General features: G+C 41.9%; 1 protein-coding gene across 1 annotated transcript; it reads right to left on the bottom strand.

Annotated features, from left to right (window-relative positions):
• Positions 1–1,679: 1,679 nt before the first annotated feature.
• gabrd (gamma-aminobutyric acid type A receptor subunit delta) lies at positions 1,680–24,278 on the bottom strand (the record flags this gene model as incomplete). Its single annotated transcript, XM_083976228.1, has 9 exons — positions 1,680–2,003; positions 4,147–4,358; positions 5,492–5,647; positions 6,051–6,188; positions 6,291–6,373; positions 8,814–9,034; positions 10,169–10,236; positions 12,645–12,760; positions 24,211–24,278. 9 exons carry the CDS (start codon positions 24,276–24,278, stop codon positions 1,680–1,682), a joined length of 1,386 nt encoding a protein of 461 aa, XP_083832354.1.
• Between the last annotated feature and the right edge of the window lie 1,190 nt (positions 24,279–25,468).

Raw genomic sequence — 25,468 nt, 5'->3', positions numbered from 1 at the left:
CAATAATCTTCTCTATGTGATTATGTTATGTCGGTAAAGCTACACTGAATTGAGGGTGTGGCCTCTTTGAGTGACAGCCTATTTGTGGATTAGCCTGGAGTTAGGGGGTGGAGTCATGTACTGCCAAGATGGCGACAACCCATCAGCTTTCTCTGAGCTTCAGAGACCTGTGGGTATAGAGTTGATATCCATCTTTATTTACAGTCTGCGTACATGACTGAGTCTCCTAACAGCTTTGCATGGCTCAGTTTATTGTGGATGTTAATCGACTTGATGTTGGTGACCGTTGTTTCCTCCTGAGTCATCATCAGGCAAAGGTATGGATAAACCTTAGTCCTACTGGTTCTCAGAATAACACAACTATATTTTAGGTCTTGAAGAGTTAAAGTACAGTTGATAAATGTGCAATACAAACCTACTCTGTTGTCCAATATCTGATATATCAGAGAAAGCTTCTGCATTGCGCAAGATGTTGTAACCTTCAGAGCAGACCAGAGAGTGCTGTGATTATTACATCGAATCTCTCTGGCTAGGAAGCTGTAGTGCTTTCTCATCCCCCCAAATTTCCTAAAATCAATTTCCCTGTTCAGATGAAGAACAGACAAGAGTCTGGAATTATTAATAGACACAAAGCTGCAAGATGAACATGCAAGTCAATTATTCATAATCCCTCAAATTAGCATTTTTTTTCGAGCCTCATGTTGAAAAAGCCTCACTGCAGCTAATATTTTTGTTTTAGAGATTGTGCATTCACAGAGCATCTGTCAGGAGGCCTTCCAGCATTTTTTATTGTTATTATTATTCACACCCAACAACCATTTGGATTTATTTATTTATTCACTTTTCAAGTGACCATTTGAAGCTAGAAGAGACACACACACACACACACACACACACACACACACACACACACACACACACAGGTAGTGGAGGAAGCCATTTAATGGTGAGGAAACAGGCAGAACTGGCAGAAGGAGATAAGACACTCCTAAACAAAAAAAAATGAATTGGAAAAAAATGGGTGGAGGACCAAAGGAGAAAAAGGCAGAGAGAGAGAGAGAGGGAAGGGGGGGATGGGTGGCGATGACTGGGGACGAGGGTGTGTGATATCAGCCATGCAGAATAGTAGAACACCTCATCTTGTTATCCTCTTGTTTGGGCGGCACTTTTCTCTTGGAGATAACAGGCGGTTCAGTCTGGACAGTGGCTTCCAGTTAGTTCAGCTAACTATGCTTATTTGTGTATTGTAAGATGTGAGCTGGGGAAGGTGGGGAGGTGAGGGGGGTGTCAGTACTGCAGATGGATCAAGCAGGATGATGGTCATCGTGTCCCGTGTTGAGCTGAGTTATAGTCCATGTAGCAGGATGACGTGTGGATCACTGAGTGTGTGAGTCTCCAGCAGGCCACACAGTCCCTTCGCCTTCATACAACACGTCTCTGTATTTGCACTTGAAGATGTGAAGTCCTGTTAACACTTTTTAAACTCGTAACTAACTACTTCCAATTAACTACCATTATTTCCATAATCACCTATTGTAACACTTCATGTCACGTCTGAAGTTAGTTTTTTCCCTGCAGCAGCAGACTGAATGATTCAGCTGCACCAGTCTGCAGCTCTGAGGTGGCACAGCTCCAGCTGTTTCTTATATACAATGCACAGGCCTGTTGCCTCCTCCTGCTCACATGGTGTAAGCCACCCAGTAGATCACGTTCACCACGGCAAAGGTGAGAGGGAACATGGCCCGGGCGTAGATGTCGATGGTGTCGGCGTCGATGGGTTTGCAGACGCACTTGGAGCAGCACTTCTTCTCCTCCTCGCTCTCCTCCGGCTGCTTGGACCTTCTCCGCCTCGGCTCGGCCTCCTCGGTGCCACCCTCCCCGGGGATTTCGGTGCTGGAGCGCTGGGACCGACCGTGGCGGCTGGAGATCATGACACCCTGGTTCATGCCAGTGACGGACAGGGAGAACAGAACCATGGCCTGTTTGCCGTTCTTTACGATGGACTGAAGAGAAACAGAGAGACGCGGTTTTCAGAATCCAGGAAAATTATCAAATACTCCTCACTGTTAAATGACTAAGAGATCATTTTTCCTGCATCCTAAACCTGCTGCATGTTTTACAATGTGAATAATACAGTACATCTACTGTTTGTTTTTTTCCAAACACCAATTAAAGAGTCTCTCGCTTTGAACCACAGAGTTTCATGGTATTTCATTTGTCAAAACATTTGGCATTTTAGATATTTATATACTGTAACTTCCACATGTAAAACCCAGGAGCCTGTTGATCATCAAAGAAGATCTGGTTTATTGTGGTTTGGGATGCTGCAGTAGTAAAAAGCAGCGTCTTAGATATACTTTCCTCTAAACCCTGAAAGCCGTCCCGTTGTTTTAGACTGTCATTAACAGTAACTAGTGGGTAGTGCAAAATTTCTTCCATCTTATTTCTTCACTCTCTTGTCTGTTGTTCATGTAAAACCTGTTGCTGGAAATCTCAGAGTCCTGTTTGATTCAAACCTGAGCTTTGAAAACTACATACCAAGAACAATCTCCTTAAACACTGAAATCTCTCCACTGGTTACCGGTCCAGGCCAGAGCTGATTTCAAGGTCCTTCTCCTTAAGGCATTGAATGGCCTGGCTCCATCATACCTGTCTGAATTACTCATACCCTATATTCCACCCCGCCCTCTCCGCTCTGTAAATTCTCATCTTCTGGTTGTTCCCACAGTCAATAAAAAATAATTTGGTTATAGGGCCTTCTCCTACCGTGCACCTTGCTTATGGAATAGTCTCCCACTACATGTCAAATAATCCACTTCCACCGTAACTTTTAAAACACTTCTTAAGAAGCACCTTCTTACACAATGTTTTGGCAAAATTTGAGTGTCCTATTTATCTCCCTGTACGTTCTTTGCTTGTCCTCCACAGTAGGCTATGTTGCCTATTTGGCCTGTATTTTTTCCTGATCATTTATTGTAAACTGTTGTGTAAAGTGACTTGCTATTTCTATTATTGTAATTAATTTTGTAAAGTGTACCGAGACCATGTTGCACCATGGTGATTTTACACTTTAAATAAACTAAACTAAACTAAACTGTGATCTGGAGAAACTCATTCACAGATTCATGTTCAGGGCTGTCACCTCCTCCTCTCTGATTTATCACTGTCCGGCTCTGACTGCCTTAGAAGTAAACTCTCAGTAAAATCTCTCTCAATCTCTCTCCATGAGCTTTGGGCGCAGGAGAGCTGTGCCCCGTGGAGCTCCTATCTCTTGTATTGAAGAGGAGGAGCATCTGCACATGTACAATTTTAGACTACGTACTGTAGAACATGTTTAATCTACATTTTAATTGCAGGTGATACATTTAACTCACTTTTATCTCACTCAAAAAAACGTGTCAAAGTACATTTATTTTATTTTTGTAAATCTTATTCAAGGTACTGGGGAGTGGCTGGCCGGCCACTGGTCAGGACCCTGAGGTACACTGTAGAACTGTTAACCTGATCGTAGCCTTAGATCAGAACTCAACCCTCAGGTCACGGTCATTCTGGTCGGTTCAAAGTCGAGGTTTGACTGTGGAGCGACTTGCCTGAAGAGACGAGGCAGAATCCGTGACTGAGTTATCTTCATTTACATTAAACTACATCCTATGTCTTCCCTCTAAACCCAACCTAATTTCTCCTGCTTTAGTTTATTTAAGGTTCTTGAAGTCATTGTAGACATCATCAAATTTCAAATCACACCACAATCATATTCAGCTTCACTTTGTCCTCATATTTCTTGTGTTATTTGTTTGGTTATTTACTCAAATCAAATTAATTGAAAAAAAATGAAACATAATGAAGGCAGGTCTTATTCTAGAGGTCTGTCTCAGGAAGATGGACGTCAGCAGCACAGGAAACAGACAGCATGATGAAAATCACTGCTGGAGCTCCCTGTAGAGTAGACTCCTGTTTTCCCATTATGTTCTATACAGATTCATTGTCTTGTTGAAGGTCAGCTGAATGGAGGCTTGTCAAAGGCCCAGCCAGCTCTATGTTTGAGAGACACGCTCATTACTCACAACAACCCCCCCTGCCTCCACCCACTGCCGCCAGGTGCTGTTGTCTGCTGATGGGAGAGCATGATGGGAATGATTGCCTCACCTCAGAGCTGAGCTTGTTGGCCTTCACCTTGGCCTTCTCTTTGAGCCGGTAGTCAGCGTTGTAGTGAGCGAAGGCGTACTCGATGAGCGCCGCAAACACAAAGACATAGCAGATCCAGAAGTAGACGTCCAACGCCTTGATGGCCGACGCTCGGGGCAGCGAGGAGCGGGCGCTCACCATCAGCGTGGTCATGGTGAGAACAGTTGTGATACCTGCAGGAAGAACAATGTCAGTCTCATGCGCACCGCCAGCATCTACAAGTGCTCATTAACCCAGTGACAATACCTGGAGCAGAGCTGTTCTACTGTGTTGACAGGGGCCACATTTACCGACAGCTAAGGTAATCAATGAATCAATGAATATGAAAAGATTAATGAAACACATTTTTATTACTTAACTTTTGGAAGTTTTCTGAAAATCAAAAACCCTGCATTATGTTTGTTGGGATTACTTCCAGATAACATTCAAATGTCAAAACACCAAAAACTCTGGTGTCGTTTAGCTATGACAACAGGGTGCAGGGTAACATTACGCCACTGGAAATCTCCCACTCAGTCCACTTTTAAGGAGTGGATACGGGTTTTAAGCTCAATGGCCAGTTACGAGCGGGTCACTTATAGAGTGGCTGGGAGGGAGGAAAGACTTATTTAATGAGGTGTGGGGCCCTTTCCTAGCTCAATTGCTGGATATGTAAGGATGTCACCATCTATCTATATTTTATTAGATGCAGGTACAGGATTGGTATAGTATGTATACTTCCTAGGGTGTTTTGTTTTGTTTTGTGGATCTATGTTTTGTGTTGTTGTAGGTCTGGCTTGCTTTCTACATTGTTGCTGAACTGCATTTATTTTTTGTTCTTTTTGTTGCTGTTTGTAAGGGGAAAAAAAGGCTGGGCAGATACTGATAAATGCACACAAGATGTTTCTCCTATCCATGTAACTGCAACAAGGTAACAAGTATTTATTTGTATTTGTCTGACATAAACATCAATTTAAAAAAAAATGTAAGTAGATTTTCTGAAAATCTAACACCCTGTTCAGACCTGATATCAACATCTCCCCACTGATGTCCTCTGAAGGAAAGACTGCCCACTCCTCTATCATCCACTGCCACTGGTTCATTGTGAACTGAACCCCCCACCCCCGCCCCATCTGCTGATTGGCTAAAAAACAATACACATACATACCTGTCTATTTGTGTAATTGGTAGGAAATGAGACAATTAATGGAGACGTATTCTAAATCAGGTGTGAACCGATACTCAAAGCTGATCACTATGATTGATCAGTGAAGATGCAGGTTAATAAGAGGTGGCCTGAGAGAGACTTCATCAACCTGATACCAACCTAATGATACACGAGCGGGGACTGCTGATTGGCTGATCCAGAAGGACACCCAGGACATTGCCACCAGTAATATGGACGGCATGTATGACTGGATGATGTAGACACCTCGGTTACGTCTTAGCTCGAAGCGAAGACTGAGTCTCGGGAATCGTCCCGCTGGGAGGAAGAAAACAGACGCCGTGTTTAATCGCTTCACTGACGAAGCTTATTATCCATCAGGAAAATGTCACAGAGAATAATGTGTGTTTTCTCGCTTTTGCCCCCTAGTGGCAAAACATCAAGATGTAAGCAGCTCTTATCATCTGCTGCACCCCCTGCCTGGCTACATCCACTCCCGCATCAAATATAAACACAGAAGTGCCTGAAGTTAGAAAACAAAACAAAACTTGTGCTTCAGAAAGAATCTGCAGAGGTTTCCAACACAGGAGGCGAGCCAAGTCCAAAAACTCTAAATAGTACACGATGCATAAAACATTACGAGAACGTGCCAAGGATTTTAACAGTGAAAAAAAAAAGTGTTGGACCTGGAGGAAAACAGGAAAACAAGAAGAACGCTCACCTGATTTGAAGTTCATCATCTCTGTGACGAATCGATAGTCTGTGATGGTGAACTGGGAGAGTTCCAGTTTGTCCAGGCCGTGGATGTGTCTCTGACTCTCTGACCAGTGATACACGATGTCCTCCGAGGAGTAACCATCTGCAATGAAATGCCCGTTAGCGTTAGCAGTATATCGAGAAAGCACAAAAGCTTTACTGCTGAAGGACGTGTGGAGGAAACGAGGGTAAACCTTCAACTTACAGCTCTCCAGGTCCAGCATGCACTCCTGCTCATCCATGGGATACTTAGTCAAGTCCATGTCACATGCCACCGTCGAAGTGATGCTAGGAACAACAACAAAAGAAAAATCCAGTTCATATTCATAGTTAAATCCACTCAGATCTGGTATCACCCCACTGGTATAAACCCCACTGAAATCATGTGTTATTTGTTGAAAGAGCTATGTTTTTGTTTTGTTTTGTCTTGTTTTTTTAATCAAACTATCAGATAAAATATTGTTTTAAATATACAGTATGTCCTTGTACTAGGTATACTGTATGGTAAAAACAGGTTATGAATCATATTATTCATCTATTGTCTCATTTCGTTAACAAATAATAACAAACAAATAAATTATGGAGGTGATATCTGGTGTTGAGCGGCATGGTGTTACAGTTGTCAGCCCTGGTGAACACACAGCAAGAAGGTTCAAGGTTCAATCCCCAGGTCTGGGGCCTGTGCCTGTGTAGTTTCATTGGCTTCTTCCCACAGTCCAGAGAGTCAAGTAGCTACAGATCAGGTTGACTGGAGACTCTAAATTGTGTGAGTGTGTGAGGTTGTTAGTCTCTTGCCCCACCCTCATCCTGTACGTGGTATAGCTGTGTAGGCTGTAAGTTGTTCAAGTTGCTGTTTGTTTGTTTGTTGCTGTCTCTGTATCTGGATGTGGTTTTCTTTCTTGTCAGGGGAAGCTGGTGGTAGGCTACTTGTCACAACAGTTTCAGCCAAGACCAGGGATGATGTGTTTTTGTAGGCTAACCCAGACGTTAGCATGGTCCTGGTTATCTCTTTTTCCTTTCCCTCCCCATCCCTTCGTCCTCCTCTCAAACCCACCTGGTTGAGAAAGACCTTTACATACTCCCTGTCAAGAACCTTGAGATAATGCATAGCAGGATTGGGCACAATACAAATGAAACTGAATTGAGTTACAGTAGGCCACACACAGACCAGTGTGTCAGGAAGGCCACAAAACTGAGGGGGGGGGGGGGGTGCTTGGGGGGCGGCCGGAGATCAAGCAGATGTGGCTCCACTCTTTTTTTTCTTTCTCTCACTCGTCTGTCCTTTCCTCTCCCTTACTCTCTCATTCTTTCTTTAGTCAATACTCACTACTGTTTTCACTCCTCATCTCACCCCCAAATATCTCACACAAGAAATCAATCACACACATGCACACTATTCGTACACAAGAGAAAAATCTAAGCCCAACATTGTTTTTTTGCTTTGTTGTGGGTTTGTTTATTCTGTATTTGTTGGTGTTCATTGATCGTCTACTCTACTGTATGTTGCATGTATGCATCCCTGTATTATTTGGTTAGTGTAAATGTCCTCACCCTGTATTGCACTATATACTGTATACAAAAAAAAAAAAAAACACTGTCCCATCCCTCCCAGTACCTCTTTGCACTCTTGCCAGGACTGACTGTGCTGCAGCTTTTACCCACGAGCCACCAGAACAGTGAGCTCGAGCTCCAAATTCACCTGTTTGCATTAGCACTTTTTTATATCTTATCTTAAAGCAGAAGTAAGCGATCCGGTCGTTTTGGCTAATGCTGCGTTCCAGGCAGGCTTTTGAAACCGTAAATTACAGCTTCAAGTCACAACTTAAGATTTTGTAGCGTTCCAGGCAACCCACTCGTGTTTTTCCGAGCTGTTTTACCTGTGAAAGTCACTATAACGGCCACTCGTAACTTCCGACCCGTGAACTCGTACCAGATCGAACTGGTACGACTTCACAGGTCGGAAAAACACGAGTTACGAGTTTCCTTGAACGCACCATAACAGTCCTAGTCCCTACGTCACCACATTCACTGCGTCCCTTGGCTGCACACACAGCCCTGCATGCCGTTCTCTCTCCTCATTGGATAAAAACTGTAGGATACGTTGTAGGATACTGTTTTCGGATTACCTTTTTCTTTCACTTAGGTTTAGTGGGTTATTTAGGCCGCCTTAGTTTTGGGGGTGAACACTGAGTACGACGGCCGATGGCTGGCTCAGTGTTCCCCTCTCTTTTGTTTGTTTTGGCTGGGAACCTCCAACCCTTTTGGTTTGTTGCTTTTCTAAGTATTTGTTTGTTTAAACCAATAAACATTTGTTATTATTTAGTGGCAACAGTTGTTTCTGATTCGTTTATTTGATGTGTTCCGGGCCTTACGAGCCATTCCTTTAAGGTCCGTAACATGGACCATACATTATGATAGTGACCAATGAATCTGAGTCTGATTGTGGTTTTGGATCTTTTCACTTTCAGCTTCAGCACAAGCACATCAGACCATATCGCTCCCATAGACGAAGCGGTTTACTCTCAGATTACAGTATTTGATGGATTTGAAGAGACTTTGACACATAAAGACAACAAACAAGAGACCAGCTGTGCTCTCACTTGTCTGAGGTTGTTGCATTTCGAATATAGAAGAAAAGGGTGAAGATAGCAGCACCCAGATATATGTATAGGTCTATTCTGCAGAGGTTTGGAGTCAGACCAATGGAGACCAGGGTGTGTGCTCGTACCGGCTGCTGTACAAGATGACTCCGTTGGGCTGCAGGCGGATCAGCTTGTTCTCCACGGTCACGTCGTGGAACCAGGCAGATTTGGCGTTGACGATGAACGTGTCGGGAAGCCACAGCTTGTCCACGAAGCGACTGTCCAAGCCCAGAGTCTTGTTGGTGTGGTTGTAGGACAGGCGGTCGTCGTGCCAGCTCTGCCGCAGGAACACGGTCATGGTGTATTCCTGCCAGAAACAAAACACACACACACACACATACCGTATACATAAAGGCTGAGTCATGGGAACTGGAAAGCAGACTTATCTCAAGAAAACTGTTATTTTTTTCTCAATCCAAACAATTCCAAACTGAGCTTTAAGTGTCTAGAGACACAACTTCAGCCTTTGGAGAATGGATATGTGTCTTGTGTCGTGGCTGACAAAAAACTCTTTGCCACACAGGAAGTGTGAGAATCTGTGTTTTCAGAGTTTTACCCATAAAGAATGAGGTTATCTTGGTCTCTGTTGTGCAGATTTTACATGTTTTTAAGTGAGTGCAAAACTAAATCGTTTTAGTTATTGTGATTTAGTGGAAATTAAATATGCTTTATTGCAGTTAAGAAAGTCAATAGTAGTAATGAGATTACATTAATAATAATGAAGATAAGATAATGAAATTACATTAATGTACATTTGCAAGTATAAAACAGATTATATGTGTGATGAACATAATCCAAAGTATTTTATTCAAAAAGAAATTAGAAATAATCAAGATGAAATTGATATATGTCAAAGTGCTGAATAATAGGGAGAAATTATTAATTTGAATAAGAGTGGAAACAACAACAATTACTAATTTGGTAGAAAGAAACAGTGTAATAAAAAATAAAATGAAAGAAGCTGGCAGATAATTTGGTGGAAATCTGGAAAAATATGTTTTTTTATACTGAGGAAAAAGGCTGATTCTGACACCTGTATGAAACCTTTATTTGTGGATCATCCCTGATTTACAGCTTTACAGAAGTCACTACACTTTAATTCTGATGATAAATCAAGAGAAGTGATGAATTGATTTGTTTGGGGTAAAATCAGAGGCACAAACAGAACAGGCACTGTCCCACCAGTTTCGGTTCTCACCGCACAAAAATCCATGAAAGTATCAAATTATCTAACAACTGAGCTGACTTGTCACACATGTTCACACTGAGCACTTTCAAACCCTCAAGTGGGATAAATCAGGATTATGCAAATAGCAAATCTTTGATCTTTGCTGCAGCACAGAAGAGTTTAGGGAGAAAAGAGACATAGAGACACAGACAAACAGACAGAGAGAGAGAGAGAGAGAGAGAGAGAGAGAGAGAGAGAGAGAGAGAACTTTACCATGTTGGCCTCAGAGATGTGGTCGATGCTGGCCACCTCAATAGCCATGGCCACGTTCACTGGAGGACCTGCAGGTGGAGAAGTCAGAAAAGAAGGCACACCTGCCGCCGCCCCCCCCAACCAACCGCCACCACACACACACACACACACACACACACACACATACACCTCCCTGCTCACTTCATCCATCAGTCCCTCCCATCCTCCCTCCATCATCCATCTGTTTCCCTCCCACGTCTCCAGCGCTCCTACAGCGCACAGAGATTAAGCATTATCCAGTTTAACCATGCTAAGTGGCACATCACACTGTGGGCATTCATAAACAGCACTGGGCTTTCATGGACTCGCACAGGGTGAGCTTCTGCCTGCCTGCACGCACGCACACACACACACTTGCACATAAACGCACATATTGTAGCGTTTCCACTTAGTAGTTTGCCATGTGATTAGCATGAAGTGTTCCTCTGTGATTGGACGCTCGAGGGCACAAAGTCTCTGATGCAGAACAGAAAGGCTATTTATACTGAACATTAAGGAATCATATATCACCATTCCCCACCAGTCAACGCCATCCCATAATCGTCTCTGCTAAGTGATATTCAACTGACCGTGCAGTGCCTGTGTACTGTTGAGGTGATTTACAGTGGCAGATTTACCGTACACTAAAATACACAACGTCCTCCAGTGACGCTGCACACATTAATAACATATTTGTTTTACATGCTCTGTTGCAAACTTGACTAGCCTATTTATAAAAATGGAAACGTTTGCACTGCACAGTCTTCACCATCAGTCTGCTGCTTTGTTTTGTTTATGTAAATTCATTTTGCTTCATAAAACTTTAATGCGACATACATTACACAAATAAAGCCAGATTCACAAATGTGTCGTGTGACCTGCAAATGCAGAAACGATGCATTTGCAAACAGCATCCACATCATGTATTGCACTCACACCAGCGCTCACTTATATACACGCTCTGGCCAAAACAGCGGGAGAAGCAGGAGGCTATGTTGCAAGTGCTTTGTCAAGTTGTACTAGTTGGTTGAGCTCTCTGGGCCACCGTAGGTGTATCATTAAAAAAATCGACTCCCACCGTTTTTTGTTGTTGTTGTTCTTTTGTCTATTTATTGTTTCTTTTTCTTTTCTTTTCTTTTTCAGATTAGTTTTTTCAAGATATTTACTTTTTATCTACTGAGGTGAAACACACTTGTAAAAAAAAAAAACATGTCTGCCAATTTATGAATGTAGATAATGGCTGTAGTAATAATATTAACAATAATAATAATTTAGCATATATAAATAGTGATAAGTAAAAAGTTAAGTAAGTCTTGACCTCAGCCTGTAAAGTGCTTTCAGATAATGTTTACATGTATAAACATGTTTAAAAAATGTTTTCCAAAATACAGTGGGATTCACATATCAAAATATCTATATTATACATGCATTTCTAGATTTTTGAGTCTCCAAATGAATGTTTTGGAAGAAAAGGTTCAATAAATGTCCTATCTGAGAGATCATATTTTTTGTATAACGGATTGATGATTACGTTTTTTTCAGCTCCAATGTGAAATCCATTGATTGTTTACGTAATGACATCTGTGAGTGCAAAGTCATATCTGTGAATGTTATTTCATATACAAAACACATTTATGAATCTGTTTATTAATTTTGTGTAATGTAATTTTTTTATTTGACGTTTAATGACACAAATATAAAGCTATGAGATGTGAGTTGAATGAAGGGAATTACCCCAAATAACACACATGATTCCCCAATGGTCATAACAGCCCCTTCCTTCTGTTCAGAGTCACATTATAATGTTACATCAATAGGAATGCAGTGACCACATGATGCTGCATTATGATGATCAGCTTAAGCAGTGTGTGTGTGTGTGTGTGTGTGTGTGTGTGTGTGTGTGTGTGTGTGTGTGTGTGTGTGTGTGTGTGTGTGTGTGTGTGTGTGTGTGTGTGTGTGTGTGTGTGTGTGTGTGTGTGTGTATGATGATAGCAGCGCTCCTGTTCCACATTTTCACCTCTGCTCAGCTGAGTTAAGCTGTGAGATTGAGAAATCTATCGCTGTGGTCATTGGATGTTTCACATCTTGCAGCCATTCTTAGCAAAGTCTCCAGAGCAGTGCGCATTGTTTGCACCGCCCGTCGTCTCCTTCTCATCCTTGAAGGCAGCATCCCCTATCAGCAAAGCCTCTCCTCACCTACATGTTTTCATTTTTGTGTCCTTAACAAACATACAGTAAGGTTCCCCTCAACTGTCAGAGCAGCTTTACATGATGTAAACACAGGTTTACACTAAAGAACAGAAATAAAGACTCATCTTGGGATAATGGAGCTGTAGGATGAGATATGAACATCCACGTTGCTGTGTGTGCCTTGGCTCAGTGTTATGCTAAGGATGGCTGTAAATGTGAGGGGGTGAAATGCAACCCAACGCCACGAGCAGGTAGATCTCATACTCACCTCCTATCCCAGGGCGAAAATTTCTGGCATAGCCCTTCATTAACTCATCCAGATTAGGTAACCAGGATATTTCAATGTCTGTACCTACATAGTCCCCAATGTCACTCAGCATGGCCCTAAAGGAGACAGACAGCAAAGAAGCAGCCTTCAGCGAGCGTCCAGCCACAGCATGAGTCCACAGGAAAACCTGGCAGAGTCTCAGATACAGTCAGGAACATACAAACATGATAAAACATCTTTAAATACAACACAGTATTAGCTGTAAATAAAACATGTTAACTGATTAAGAAAACATCCTAAAAACAAACAAACCTTACCAACAGACAGCTATCTTCTTTAATGACAACAATAACAATGGTTTACAAAATTATAATGAATTAATCTTAATGAGTGTATCCGTGTATTTATATTCATATTTACATACCTGAAAATCTGTAAAAAATAAAAATTGTATTAAAAACCAGGAGAAACTACAGTTCCAGTTACAAAAAAAAAACAATCTTATCTAACTGTGTTTACGAATCCAAGTCAAATGTGTTTTAAATCTGCATCTTTAAATCATCTTCCTTTCAAATTTGATCTTATTTTTTAAAAATCTTTATCTATGTTTCCTTGAGTCCAAGCTGATTGGTTAAACCGTGCTCTGGGCTGATTTGCCTTGTTTTGAAATGACTGACTTTCGATGGCACGATGGTACAATAGTTTGTAGCTACTGTCACCTCACAGCAAGAAGGTTCAAGTAAGTTCAATACAGGTCAAAGACTGATGTTGTCATGGTGATAATACACAGTTTTTTGTTTTTATCCTTTAGTGGATAGGAGAGTTCAGAGAGAGACAGGAAATGGGAGGCAGAGAGGGGGGGAATGACACGCAGGATAGGGCCGCTCGACACGGGATTCGAACCGGGGCCGCCTGCAGTGAGGACAATAGCCTCAACACATGTGGCGGGTGCTCTACCAACTGAGCTAAACACCGCCCCGATAATACATAGTTAAAGTTATTGTGATGTATTGGTTAGTAGTACTGTCACTGGTTCATTTTCTGGGCCTGAGAACCAGGATGAACACCAACCTCACCCTCCGTTCAACCCTGCACAGATAAGCTCTGTAGCCAGTGGGTGGATGGAAAACCTCCCTGTGAGTGCCTGTGATCTGTGATAATCATGCTGATGATAATGTGTTATCAGTAGCATGATTAGCAGCTCATTGTGCAACACCTGTCATTCATTAGGTTTTTGCATGAGAAAGATGCTCAAACAGCAGCTGAGGCCCACCATAGTCTGTATTAACCTGTAATGAAGTCTCACTGGTTGAAGGCTGTCAGACGTATAATTTCTCTCCACAGCAGCTTCAGTTCACAGAGCTGAGCCTGAACGTCACGCTGTGAGTCCTCCAGCCTCAAACGCTTCTCCTCTGAATTAAAATAGATTCTCATTAGACAATAAAGCTGTCTCTAATAACTTTTATCCTGATTGAGTTCCCTCACTGCTGTCTGGGAGGTGACACCTCGATTAAAACAGACCTTATGCATTTTTCATTCTGCTCGGCTCTGAGGAGGTGAATAACAGTGAAATTGAAACTTTTCTCTGCCATAAAGGGACACCCCGCCCCACCTCTCCCCGAGACCCCCCACCAGCCTCCCCTGGAGCCCTGAGGACCTGCTGTAGGGCCAAGAGGCCACACTGAGAGCCACAGCCTGGGTGGAGGATTTAAGAAGAGCAGAGCAGCTCAGAATCCACCAGGTGGCAGCTTTGTCTTCCTGTAAACACTCAGCATGCAGCGTGAGTGAACACATGCGCACACACACACACAGTCACACAGCACAGCGTGAAGCTCTGAATGTCAACACAGTGTGTCCCTTCAATAACACACTGTCATTCAACACGTACGACTCATTTCAGATGTAACATACCCCAGTGTTCACAGACCTGACTGACGTGCAGCAGATGAACTGAATAAAAACTGAGGGTTTCGGTGACATTCAAAGTCACAAAGTGCTGGAGGAGGTGTTGCCAGGGAAACAGGCCACATGGGGGGGGGGGGGGGGGGGGGTGGAGTGGCTGATCGAAGGTTTTATTATTGACCAACTATGAAAAGCTCTTTCAGTGACCTTTGAAATCAGAATGACATTTGAGGAAAGTCGACCTCCTAGAAAGCAAAGTAGTACCCCCAGCTCTGTGAAACAACACGCTGCTCAAACACACACACACACACACTTTGCCATGTCATTAAACATTTCCTGAGTGGATCCATTTCATAGTGGATGTATTTTTAGTCCAACAATCACTGTCACGTCTGAGAATAAATGGGAGCTCTGAGTGAATTCATTAATCACCATGTGACTCCTGGATTTTTTTCTCTAATTGGCACTTTCTAAAATTGGAAATAAAGAGCTTTTCCCTCCAGAAATTCGTTAACACACCAAGGTCGGACAGGCCGGGATCACACAGAGAGACATGTGGAAGTGTCTGCAAGGGACAAAAACTTCAGACCTCACTGTGTGCTGTCTATAGAGTTCAGATGAATGTTTTTACCACTTATCTTTACTGATTTTGAAAACTATATACTCGTATTGATTTTGATTGAACATTTGATTTCCTCTCTACATGTGTTGCTCATGTTCACCTCACTGTATTTTCTCAGCCCTCTGCAGAAGACAAACAGCTGTGTGTTTGTTTCCTTCTATATATCATTTTCATTACTCGTCTCTCCTGAGGCCTCGTGAATCTCACATCCTTCTGTTTCTGAGTGAACGTTGGACAGATGGAGGGATAAGAAAGAGGAGGACAAACAAAAGAATTCAAGCCTACATGTCTTTTTGTGATCATATCAAGTGCAGTACACACTAACAAGTCAGTTTCATGGGCTGACGCTGCTCATCACCTGAACATCCAAAGCATAGGTCATACTAAAAACTTAAATGTTTGTGTGTGTGAGTGTGTGTGTGTAATGTGAAAATTATCTTTTAATGTGTCCCTACACATTCATCTCCTCCCCACTGCCCCAACATCCATAGAAAAACAAAAGATACTGCAGTAGGACAGGAAGAATTCATTGTTTATAAGAAAAAAAGGTGCTGCCTATGTGACTCCAAATGTTGTTGTTTTTTTACAGTCTTGATAGCAATTAAAATAAATACAAACAATGCTAGGGAATTTCACTTTACATCAGTTATCATTCCTCTGCACAATTCATTTCTTTAATAAGATATTTTAAATTTTCTTACACATTTATCTCCTTCTCATTGTGCCCACATTCACAGAAAACAGAGGATACGGCAGCAGGCCAGGAGGGAATGATAAATTGTAACAAAGAAACAGGAGAAAATTACATTTTCAAATGTGAATTTGTGGCTCCTGCAGTATGGGTTTTTGCTGTAGTCTTTATGTAAATTAAAATACATAGGGGGAAAAAATGATAATTTGACTTTACATCAGCTGAATGATGACTACCTATGCTGAGTCTGTCAGAATGAAAAGCAGAACATGTCAAAAACAACAACAGCATGCTTCTATACAATGTATTACTTTTGTTGAAATATCAAGTGTCCTGTAAAAAAAAAAAAAAAGTCATGTTTACATTCACTATAGCTTCATCTCTTAGCATGTGGCTGCTACCAGCTGTCAGTCAGCGTTAGACCAGCAGCAGGAACGTGCACGAGTCACCCACATCCATCAAATCCTTTCCTGGCATTTTTATTTTATCTGTCATGTTCCACCTGCAGTCACTGCTTGTTTTTTTTTATATCTTTGTTCATATTTTGTTTATCTTCCTACTATACTGCACCAAACACCAAAACAAATTCCCCCGTATGTGAAAATCTACTTTGCTATTAACAAACAAATTGTTTCATTGTGGAGAAAATAACTGAAATTACAAAAGTTAATTTTTCACATTCAATTTTCAGTTGCTGGGCATATTTTTAGGAGAGTGTACACAGTATTCAGCCATACGATTCCTGCACTAAAACACTGTCTCACCTTTTCTCTTTAATCACCTCATGAACCTATAAGGTTAATTCTAATTTGGGGTAAATTGCATGTGGATTCAGACTCGTGGAACAAGTTTGTTTTTACTGATGAGCCAGTCGGCTGAGTTAACATAAGCTTGGCATCTTATTGTATATCCTGTATGAATAGTGTTTATGTTTTTATGTACGTACATTCAAATCTCTCTTGAAAATGACCATGGAAGTCTGAGCCCTGACCCTCTGTGTCTCTGTTTCTCGGTGGATGCACAATACAGAGCTGAAGCAGTTTCTCCTGTTCAGGTCACTGAGAGTCTGTGCTGTGGTCATTTAAAATCCTAAAGAAACAGCTTCTCCCAATTTAAATAAAGTGATAGTATGTCCAGATCAACGAGAAACACTACACATCTCTACAGGACCCAAACCAACATATGAGACATGTCCTCACAGTATTGTGACCGTAGGACGGACTGCAGAACACTCAAAAGATATTCACGGGGTGGTGTTTAGCTCAGTTGGTAGACTAAGCCTCAGTGCAGGCGGCCCCGGTTCGAATCCCGCATCGAGTGGCCCTATCCTGTCCCCCCCTCTGCCTCTTATTTTCCTGTCTCTCTCTCAACTCTCCTGTCCATTAGAGATATTTTCACATACTGGTGTTCACACACCGAAAATTTACAATTAACAGCTAATAACAAATTATTTTATCTCTTTCAGTATCACAAAACATGAAAGCTCCTGTTTATGTATTAATCTATTTCAGAACTCCACTCTGAGAGAATAATTATTGTTTCCCCAAATGAACTTTGTTTAATATCATCTTTCTTTCTTTTTTCTAATCACACTAACTTGGATTTTGAAGTGATCTATAAAAACAGTATTATCATTAGTAGAATAAGTATGAGTAGTATTAATAAAACTATAATAAAAATAATTATCATCTGATTTAATTAAAAGAATAATGGTAATATCAGTAGGATGTGATACTAAGAATCAATGGATTGTAGATGATTTTAGGGAAACAGTAGAAAACTGCAGTCAGGGTTGTAGCCCGTTCAGAGATCATAAACACTCATCATCCTGATTTGGCTCAGTTACCAGACATCCTACGCTGGTTCTTTATTTCTTACCTCCAACTATAAAATGTTTTTATAATTTGGATTGTTAATATTCTTTTTTCAATTGTAAGGTCTGACAACTATATTTGCCGATTTGTCTCAATGCATCAAAATGAAATCAAATGAATCAATTCTCTCAATTGTGGTAGGGAAATACAAATTTATTTATGTATTAAATGGGCTAAGATTTGCCATATATTTATCCGTAAATAATCACTACCTTCAATCACTGTACTCCGTTTCCAGTTCCCCCCCTTAAAGACTTGACCGCAGTGGCTACATGCTTGCCTACAACCGAGAAACAGTAAAGAGTAACAATAATATAAAAGACTGCAGTTCTTTTATTTGTCATACGTAATTGTACATATTCATAATAAAAGCTTTGATTTTGTGACTGCACCATATTGTTTTCAGATTTATGATCTTAAACTGTAGATATGATGGATTAGATATCGTTATAGACAATTTATCCTATTGTATATGGAAAATACCAATTGATCGAAATTATAAAATAAAAGGTTGTCAGAACTGGAACATTTGTGAACATATTTTACAGATAAATGAAAGTCATTTGAATACAATGTTTCTCTTCACTGTTTCACGTGTGGTGCATCACCTTGAATTGAGTGGGAGGCTTTTAGTGGAAGCACATAAGTGTCCCTGCAGAGCCAGCTCCTGCAGCCGGTGGAACACGATCAAATCACTGTGTTATTGGGGAAATGTGCTCTCTGGACTGTGGGGGGGATTTATCCGCTGACTCAGCCTCTCATGCGGATTAGTCAGGACGACTGTGTCACCTGAGTGCAGGTGTAAGGACGAGTGTGACAGACCATGGAAGGATGGTGAAATTAAATGCTGCGGCATCACGTCCTCTGACATGTCTCTCATGTGTCCAAAAACAAAACGTCTCTCTGCTGGAGACACGACCCTGAATCACTCTTTCCACATAAGATAAACAGCTGTCCTTCACAGGACCGGTCACTATATATAATCAAACTGTCATCACTAAACAACTGCAGCTGTCATGTAAAGTCAGAAATGAGCCATGGGAGGAATGTGTTGATCTGCCCACTCCTCCTTCTCTCGCTGTGCATATGTACATTTATATTTCAGTCGTTTTTTCGTTTTTATTGAGTTTTTTTTTTAATTATTATATTTTTGCAGAGAAACCCAGCAACAGCACTCTTGTCATGGTAACTAGCTGACACCACTTCTGTGTGAAACCGTGTCCCTGTGCGTAATTATTCACAAACATATTCATCATCCATTAGATAACAACTAACGATGCGGCACGTTCTTCTTTCCTGACTTTCGAGGCACTGCTGTCTTAGCTTACTGTCATAAACTGAACTATCTTCTCTCCACTTCCTGTCAGCTGGTGGTGACCACACTGACCTGGTCAAACCCTGAGAGGATCCAACAGTTTGTAGGGAAATGATGCATCTACAGTACACATCATGGGAGTCTGTTCTTCCTCAGTGTTGTGATCTGCTGCACAAGCCTATTAGCAGCCTCACACCTGAATAAACTGTGGCTATATTAAGACCACAGACTCAACACTTTCTGCAGCTGCTTCACAATGAAAGCATGCCACACACACACACACACACACAAACACCTATCTATCTATCTACACCTTTGGTAGCCGGGAAAAGCTAGTTAAATATCAGCAGTGAACAAGGTCAATAGATGTTAAAGGCATAGTTGTAATTAGGTACGATACTGTAATACCACATTTATGCAAATTTTTCCAAACATCACATTCCTTTGCTTTTTCTTTTTTTTTAATGCACAACTAACACACGGTCTGTTATACTGACCTTTGAGCTAAACATAACCCAAGCATATTTTATACCAATTGCAGTGAGGCCCTTGTTTGTTTGTAATTGTTTTTGGTTTAAACTTACATTTGCATTAACCACTACTGTATGTCCATCAGTTAACAATTGAGAAGTATCCCATTAAGGTCCATTTAGAAATAAAATGAAATATAGAAATTAGTGATTATTTTGCAATTAATTGTGAATAAATATCTTAATAACTCTACTTGTAATATTTGTCCTTTACTAAAAGTGGTTTGTTTTCAGTGGTGGCGATTGTCGTGTGAGCATCGGCCATCGTTGTGTTTACAAGACAAGCTCTCTGCGCAGCTCTATGCCTCAGGGCAGATTGGAGGCTACAGTTATTATCCATCAGCACTACTGCGCCTTTGTTTGTTAAAATGCATCTTTCCTTTGTTTTCACGACACTAGTCTGAATTTTCCAACCCTGAAAACTGAGACGCTGCTGATCCCGTTTTATTTTGAAAACTCCAAGTTGTGTCATAGGACTGGATCGTGAAACTGAGACCCTTGTAAACTATGACATCGACACCCATGGCCTCTCCTCATTGCATTTCATCAGTCTCGACTACCAGTGCTGACGCAACTGTCTTTGTGGTCCCTTTTTGTATTTTGGGTGACTAATCAACTGCAGGGTAAACAAACTGCTTCTTGTTTACAATATGTGTGTGACTGTTCACGTATACAGTCTACACATTTTCAAGTGTGTCACACGTGTGTTATTCTCGTAGACAGGAATTAACATTGGTGTTGTTTCCACCTCTTGAATCAGATGTTGTTGATTAAAGAATAAAGTTTGATTTTGAGATGATGAATCCACAACATTTCTTCAGGACTGGTGGGTAAACAGCTCCTAATGCTAACATTATACGTAATAGCAAAACTTAATTGCTTCTTGAAAGGATGCAGCTAGACAACACGACCCCAGTTAAAACAGCAGTAAATAGTGCATTTGCTGGGAACTACATTCAAGCGTGGATTAATATTTGGTGCCTTTCTGAGTATCTCATAGGCCTATGTAACGGATGTGCACTCACTCCACCCATAAAAGACATGCTAACCAACCTGCCAAGTGGTTGTCAACCTCTTGGCGAAGAGGTTAGCATAGTCATGGGAGGTCGTGGGTTCGAACCCCACCTAGGGCAGGCCGTGAGAAACACAACGCAGAGGGCCAGATATGACATCGGCTACACCTACACAACTACACTTCCAACCTGTACAACCCTCTTGTCCAGTTGTCATGTTTACAACACGTAACGTCCGAAGGGGGGCGTTCAAAAAGCTGCAGTTCCAGTCCGGCCTCTGGGGGCTGGTTCCAGAAGTGAGCAACTCTCCATTGACCGCCATGTTAAAATAGCCGACTTTACAGCTTAAAAAAACATATTTACAGCCTGGTGCCTTTTATTTTTTTGGTCTCTACCGATAGTTTCCACCTCCATGAACACTGTGTGTGTGGGGGGGGGGGTTCTTGGCCGGCAAACCGCCGCGTCACCACACTTTCTCATTTGCTCCTGTCATAATGACTATGAACACTAGGTGTCATCTAGCAACAAAATGGGTCATAGCAACCTGCTACAAAGACAAGCTTTGGGAAAGCCCCGACTATAATAAACACACTGACCACATCGAGAAAAAGATACCTATAGCCTACCTTCATCACCATTGTTACTGTATAGGCTAATAGCAGTCATGTAAATTGGACACTGCTCCTCCATGTCACATTCATCCATCCACAACAACCTCCTCCTGACCTCATGATGTAGATGTTTTCTGTTTATGTAGCTACGTCACTTTGCTCCTTTTTCATATGACCACTAGGTGTCACCTAGCAACAAAACGTTACAATAGACTAGGCTATATCAACCTGCTGCACAGTAGCATCTGGACTGTGTACCTATATTGAAATTACTTCTGGACTCTAGATAACAATCTTATTGCTTATTGTTTTATGGTGTAAAACAACCAATGAGATTCTTTGCCTTGTGAAGGATCCATAACCCATGTGTTGCCATGTTCTATCTGCACTCATTACTGTGTTCGGGTGCTGCTGCTGTCCGGTGCTACTGTACTCTTATAGCCCTGTGCTTTCTGTTGTCTCTGTCTCTGTTGCAGTATAGGCTATTACACTGTCAGTTAGGTGCAGGTCAGGTAGAAGAGAAGTGAAGTGAAGGGTAAGTGACACAGCTGGCAAGAAAAGCTGTGGAATTCACACCACACCAAAGGTGGTGATGCAGAGCCAAAGCTAAGCAACTTTTTTAAGAAAATGGATAAATGAGGAGCTAAAAAGAGAACCAGTGTAATTCTGTTCTGAGAGGAGGGAAGAGGGAACTTTGAACCACCAAAGGCAAAACAGCACTGTATGAGTGTGCATGAATGTGTGTGTGTGTGTGTGTGTATATGGCGGTCAATACGTCTCAAAATTTGTGCGCCACTATCAACTGAACGTGTCACAAGCCTGTGTAGCAAAGCAGCGCCTGGCGTGTCATGTAGTTTCCCCATTTACTTATAATGGTCCCCCGTTCACGCGCACATTCGCGTGATGACTGCTGCACACCAGTTATTACACGACGCGGAGTGACGTATTATTTATGCGGGTTTTTTTGCGAACGCACGCAGAAACGCACACATGAAGATAATTGAACACGCTCACATGCACTTGAAAATGACATGCGCAAACTACGTCACGTGTAACAAGGAGTTAGCCTACGTACTTTACTTGCACGTCACTTTTTGACAAATGTTGTTAAACACAGACACAAAGTTAGTGGTCCGGATTTTAATCCCTGTATCATTCGTTCTCTCAATTGGCAATCAAAAATCAAAAAATGTAAAATTGACGGATTATTTTGTTTTTTGTTTTTTAATCTAACATAATATCTCACATAAAAACGAAAAAAAAAATCTATTTTAGGCTCTGATCAAAAATACGAAATGGAAAAACGGGCCACAGGATTGAATTTGATTTGGATATTTAATTGGTCAGGTTTACGTGACCCGGAAGTTTGTCCCCCCCCCCCCGGGTTACTGTTATGTTTGTTAAGCTTTTACTCCCAGCCTCCTGCCATAAGAAATATGGAGTTTTCAGCAATACTGGCATCAGTTTCAAAGGAAATATCAGCACATTTTTGGATAAACTACATGAGGTGTTCATGTACGCGGACTTGCTGCATATTTTGATATTGATGGAACCCCATAGTGTGTGTGTGTGTGTGTGTGTGTGTGTGTGTGTGTGTGTGTGTGTGTGTGTGTGTGTGTGTGTGTGTGTGTGTGTGTGTGTGTGTGTGTGTGTTATGAGATAGAGAAAGAAAGAGCTGACACATAATGAGGTGCAAAAAAAAGCCTACACTCTGCATTGTACTCGGAACAAAATAATAATAACAGCAGTGACTGGAGGCAGGAAAATCCAATTACAATAGCTATTACTCCCTCTGCTGGTGAACAGCCAAGAGGGACAAAAGGAGAGATTTGCCCAAATTTCACTCAGAGATTTAACCGCTTCACCCCTTTGCTCTTTTTGTCAGTGGAGGCGTATGGGCTTTGGGGAAATTGGAGCTCAGTATAGTTGATGCTGGTTATCCCAGGCTTGCGAAAGCTTACGGAGAAAATCACAAGGGCATTTGGACTGCTTGCAGATGAATACACTACTGAAAACATAAAGTTTTAGGGGCTCTGGTTTGGATGACCCTGGTTGACAAAAGCATCCACTATTTTCTGTGTAACCAGGTCATGGGTTAGGTTACATATCAATGCAAAATGACCTTAAAGGCCCTGAATTTGGGGGCTGTCTTCAGTCAAAGGGATCAGTGTTCTAACTATCTGATCATCTTACTCTCACCTCACTTTAGGTCCTTAGCTGATTCAGTTTTAAAGACTAATTTTAGCAGAACATGCAGTGAGCAGGAGGCGTTGTAATCCTTGTTCAGTCACATGTCTGTGATGGAAGCTGCTCATCTGACTACAGCAGCAGCAGCAGAACCGGCCCCAAACTCTCCAGTAAACAGGGCCCCCTCTACTTCTTCGTCTTCCTCTCCTCATCTACCACCTGATATCTGACCCCCTCCCCTTACTATCCAACAGGCCTGAAGGTGGGTGACATTATCTGGCAAACGCACCCACTCTCCTCATCTCCTCCTCAGGGATCTCCACATAAAAAAAAAAAATGTAAAAAAAAAAAAAAAACAATCACTTGGTTCTATGCATATGCATTATGCAAATAGTGTCATCAGGTCCATGTGCCTGGGGGGAGGTGGGGTGGAGGTGTGGGCATAGCAGAGCAGAGAGTGGGCTTCAGGTTGTGCGCATGGAGCAGTGTTTTTACAGAAACAAATAGAAGATAAATTGACGTAAATTCAATTCACTAAATTTAGGCGCCATGCTTATTAATACAGACTATAAAACTGCAGGCTATTCAACGACTAACATTGATATTTAAAAGAGATCACTGATTTAAGGTGATGTGAGAGGTCTGGGTACTACAACGCTTCCCTCATGATGTAACCATGATTCCCACTGGTTCTTTCGCCATCACTGATCACTTTAAGTTAATGCAACATCCAACTTTTCACTCCCCCCTCAACATATGAGTCCTGGTACCTAGACACCTGCAAGAAGTAAAAAATAAAAGAAAGGCAAGGCTGGTCTTACCAGGTGAAAATGTCCCCTCCGACGAAGAGCAGGGCAAGACTCGACAGCAGGAAAGTTGGGACCTCCATTCCACTCGCTTTATGATGAACAGCAGTTTTATACAGGAAAAAAAATAGAAAAATAATAATGATAATAAAAAAGTTTCCCCGTTTGTCAAAATCGACGACAGAAACCACGGAGTTTTATTTTAGTGCGCTCATCATCTCGTGATCCGGCGCCGAGAAGAAGAAAGTACAGAGAAGCGCTGAGAGTGCTGAAGACGCTGACGAGGATGATGGTGATGAGGAGGATGATGATAGTGATGGTGGTGATGATGGTGATGATGATGATGACCCCATGATCAGCTGCTCCCCAGTTCCTCCGCGTCCAGGAGGAGCGCACCAGAGGAGAGCGCACCTCTGAGGGGGGAAAGGAGGGGGGTAAAAAGAAAACTCCTGGTCCGACCGCTACACCGATCCACCGCCGCTTCAGCTGCCGCCGCTTGTCCCCCAGCAACAGAGGAGAGAGAGAGAGGGAGAGAGAGAGAGAGAGAGAGAGAGAGAGAGAGAGAGAGAGAGAGAGAGAGAGAGAGAGAGAGTTACTAATCTGTCGATCCCTCTGTTGCTCGGCCTCTAAACGTCAGATTCAATCTGGACACGGAAGGCGGGGGAGGGGGAGGTGGGGAGGGTGTGTATGGGGGGGGGGGGGGGGTCACGAACACATAAGACTTCATCATATGCAATGTTTGAGACATCTGAATAATCTCCATTAGATTAATTAGCGCATCGGATAAAGTTTGTGTTTCTCTGTGGTGGAAACAGCAGAGTAACACTCACAGCCACACTGGGGCCAGAGGGGCCCAAAGTGGGTTTGAATACCAGAAGTCCTTGAGTTGAGCCCATAGACTGTAGGTTGAGCCAAGCTAAGGGAACCTCCCCATTAATGAAGAGCGGAGGTAAAACTAAGCCAACTTGTGGCTATTTTAGGGACTGCAGCCATGGTTTTGTTGGGTCAGGTTCTCCAACGGTTCTCAACTCATAATTGGGCTGTTGAATTAAAGCTATAAAAGACTGGTAATTTGAGACTTATGTTTGTCCTGTTATTGTTAAAATTAAGTTAAAAGTGTTATTCATTGATTAAAAAAACATATGAGGTCCAACCAAGAAATATCAATTTCCCAAAAAACCAAACACCGAATAAAATGCCAATGTGGGGCTTACAGACATGATCTAATATGCACATACGGTAATTCTTAAAAATCAAATCTTAAAATAGTGAG

The sequence above is a fragment of the Trachurus trachurus genome (assembly GCF_905171665.1).
Source record: "Trachurus trachurus genome assembly, chromosome: 7".
Taxonomy (NCBI): domain Eukaryota; kingdom Metazoa; phylum Chordata; class Actinopteri; order Carangiformes; family Carangidae; genus Trachurus; species Trachurus trachurus.
This window is presented reverse-complemented; position numbering and strand designations above follow the sequence as displayed.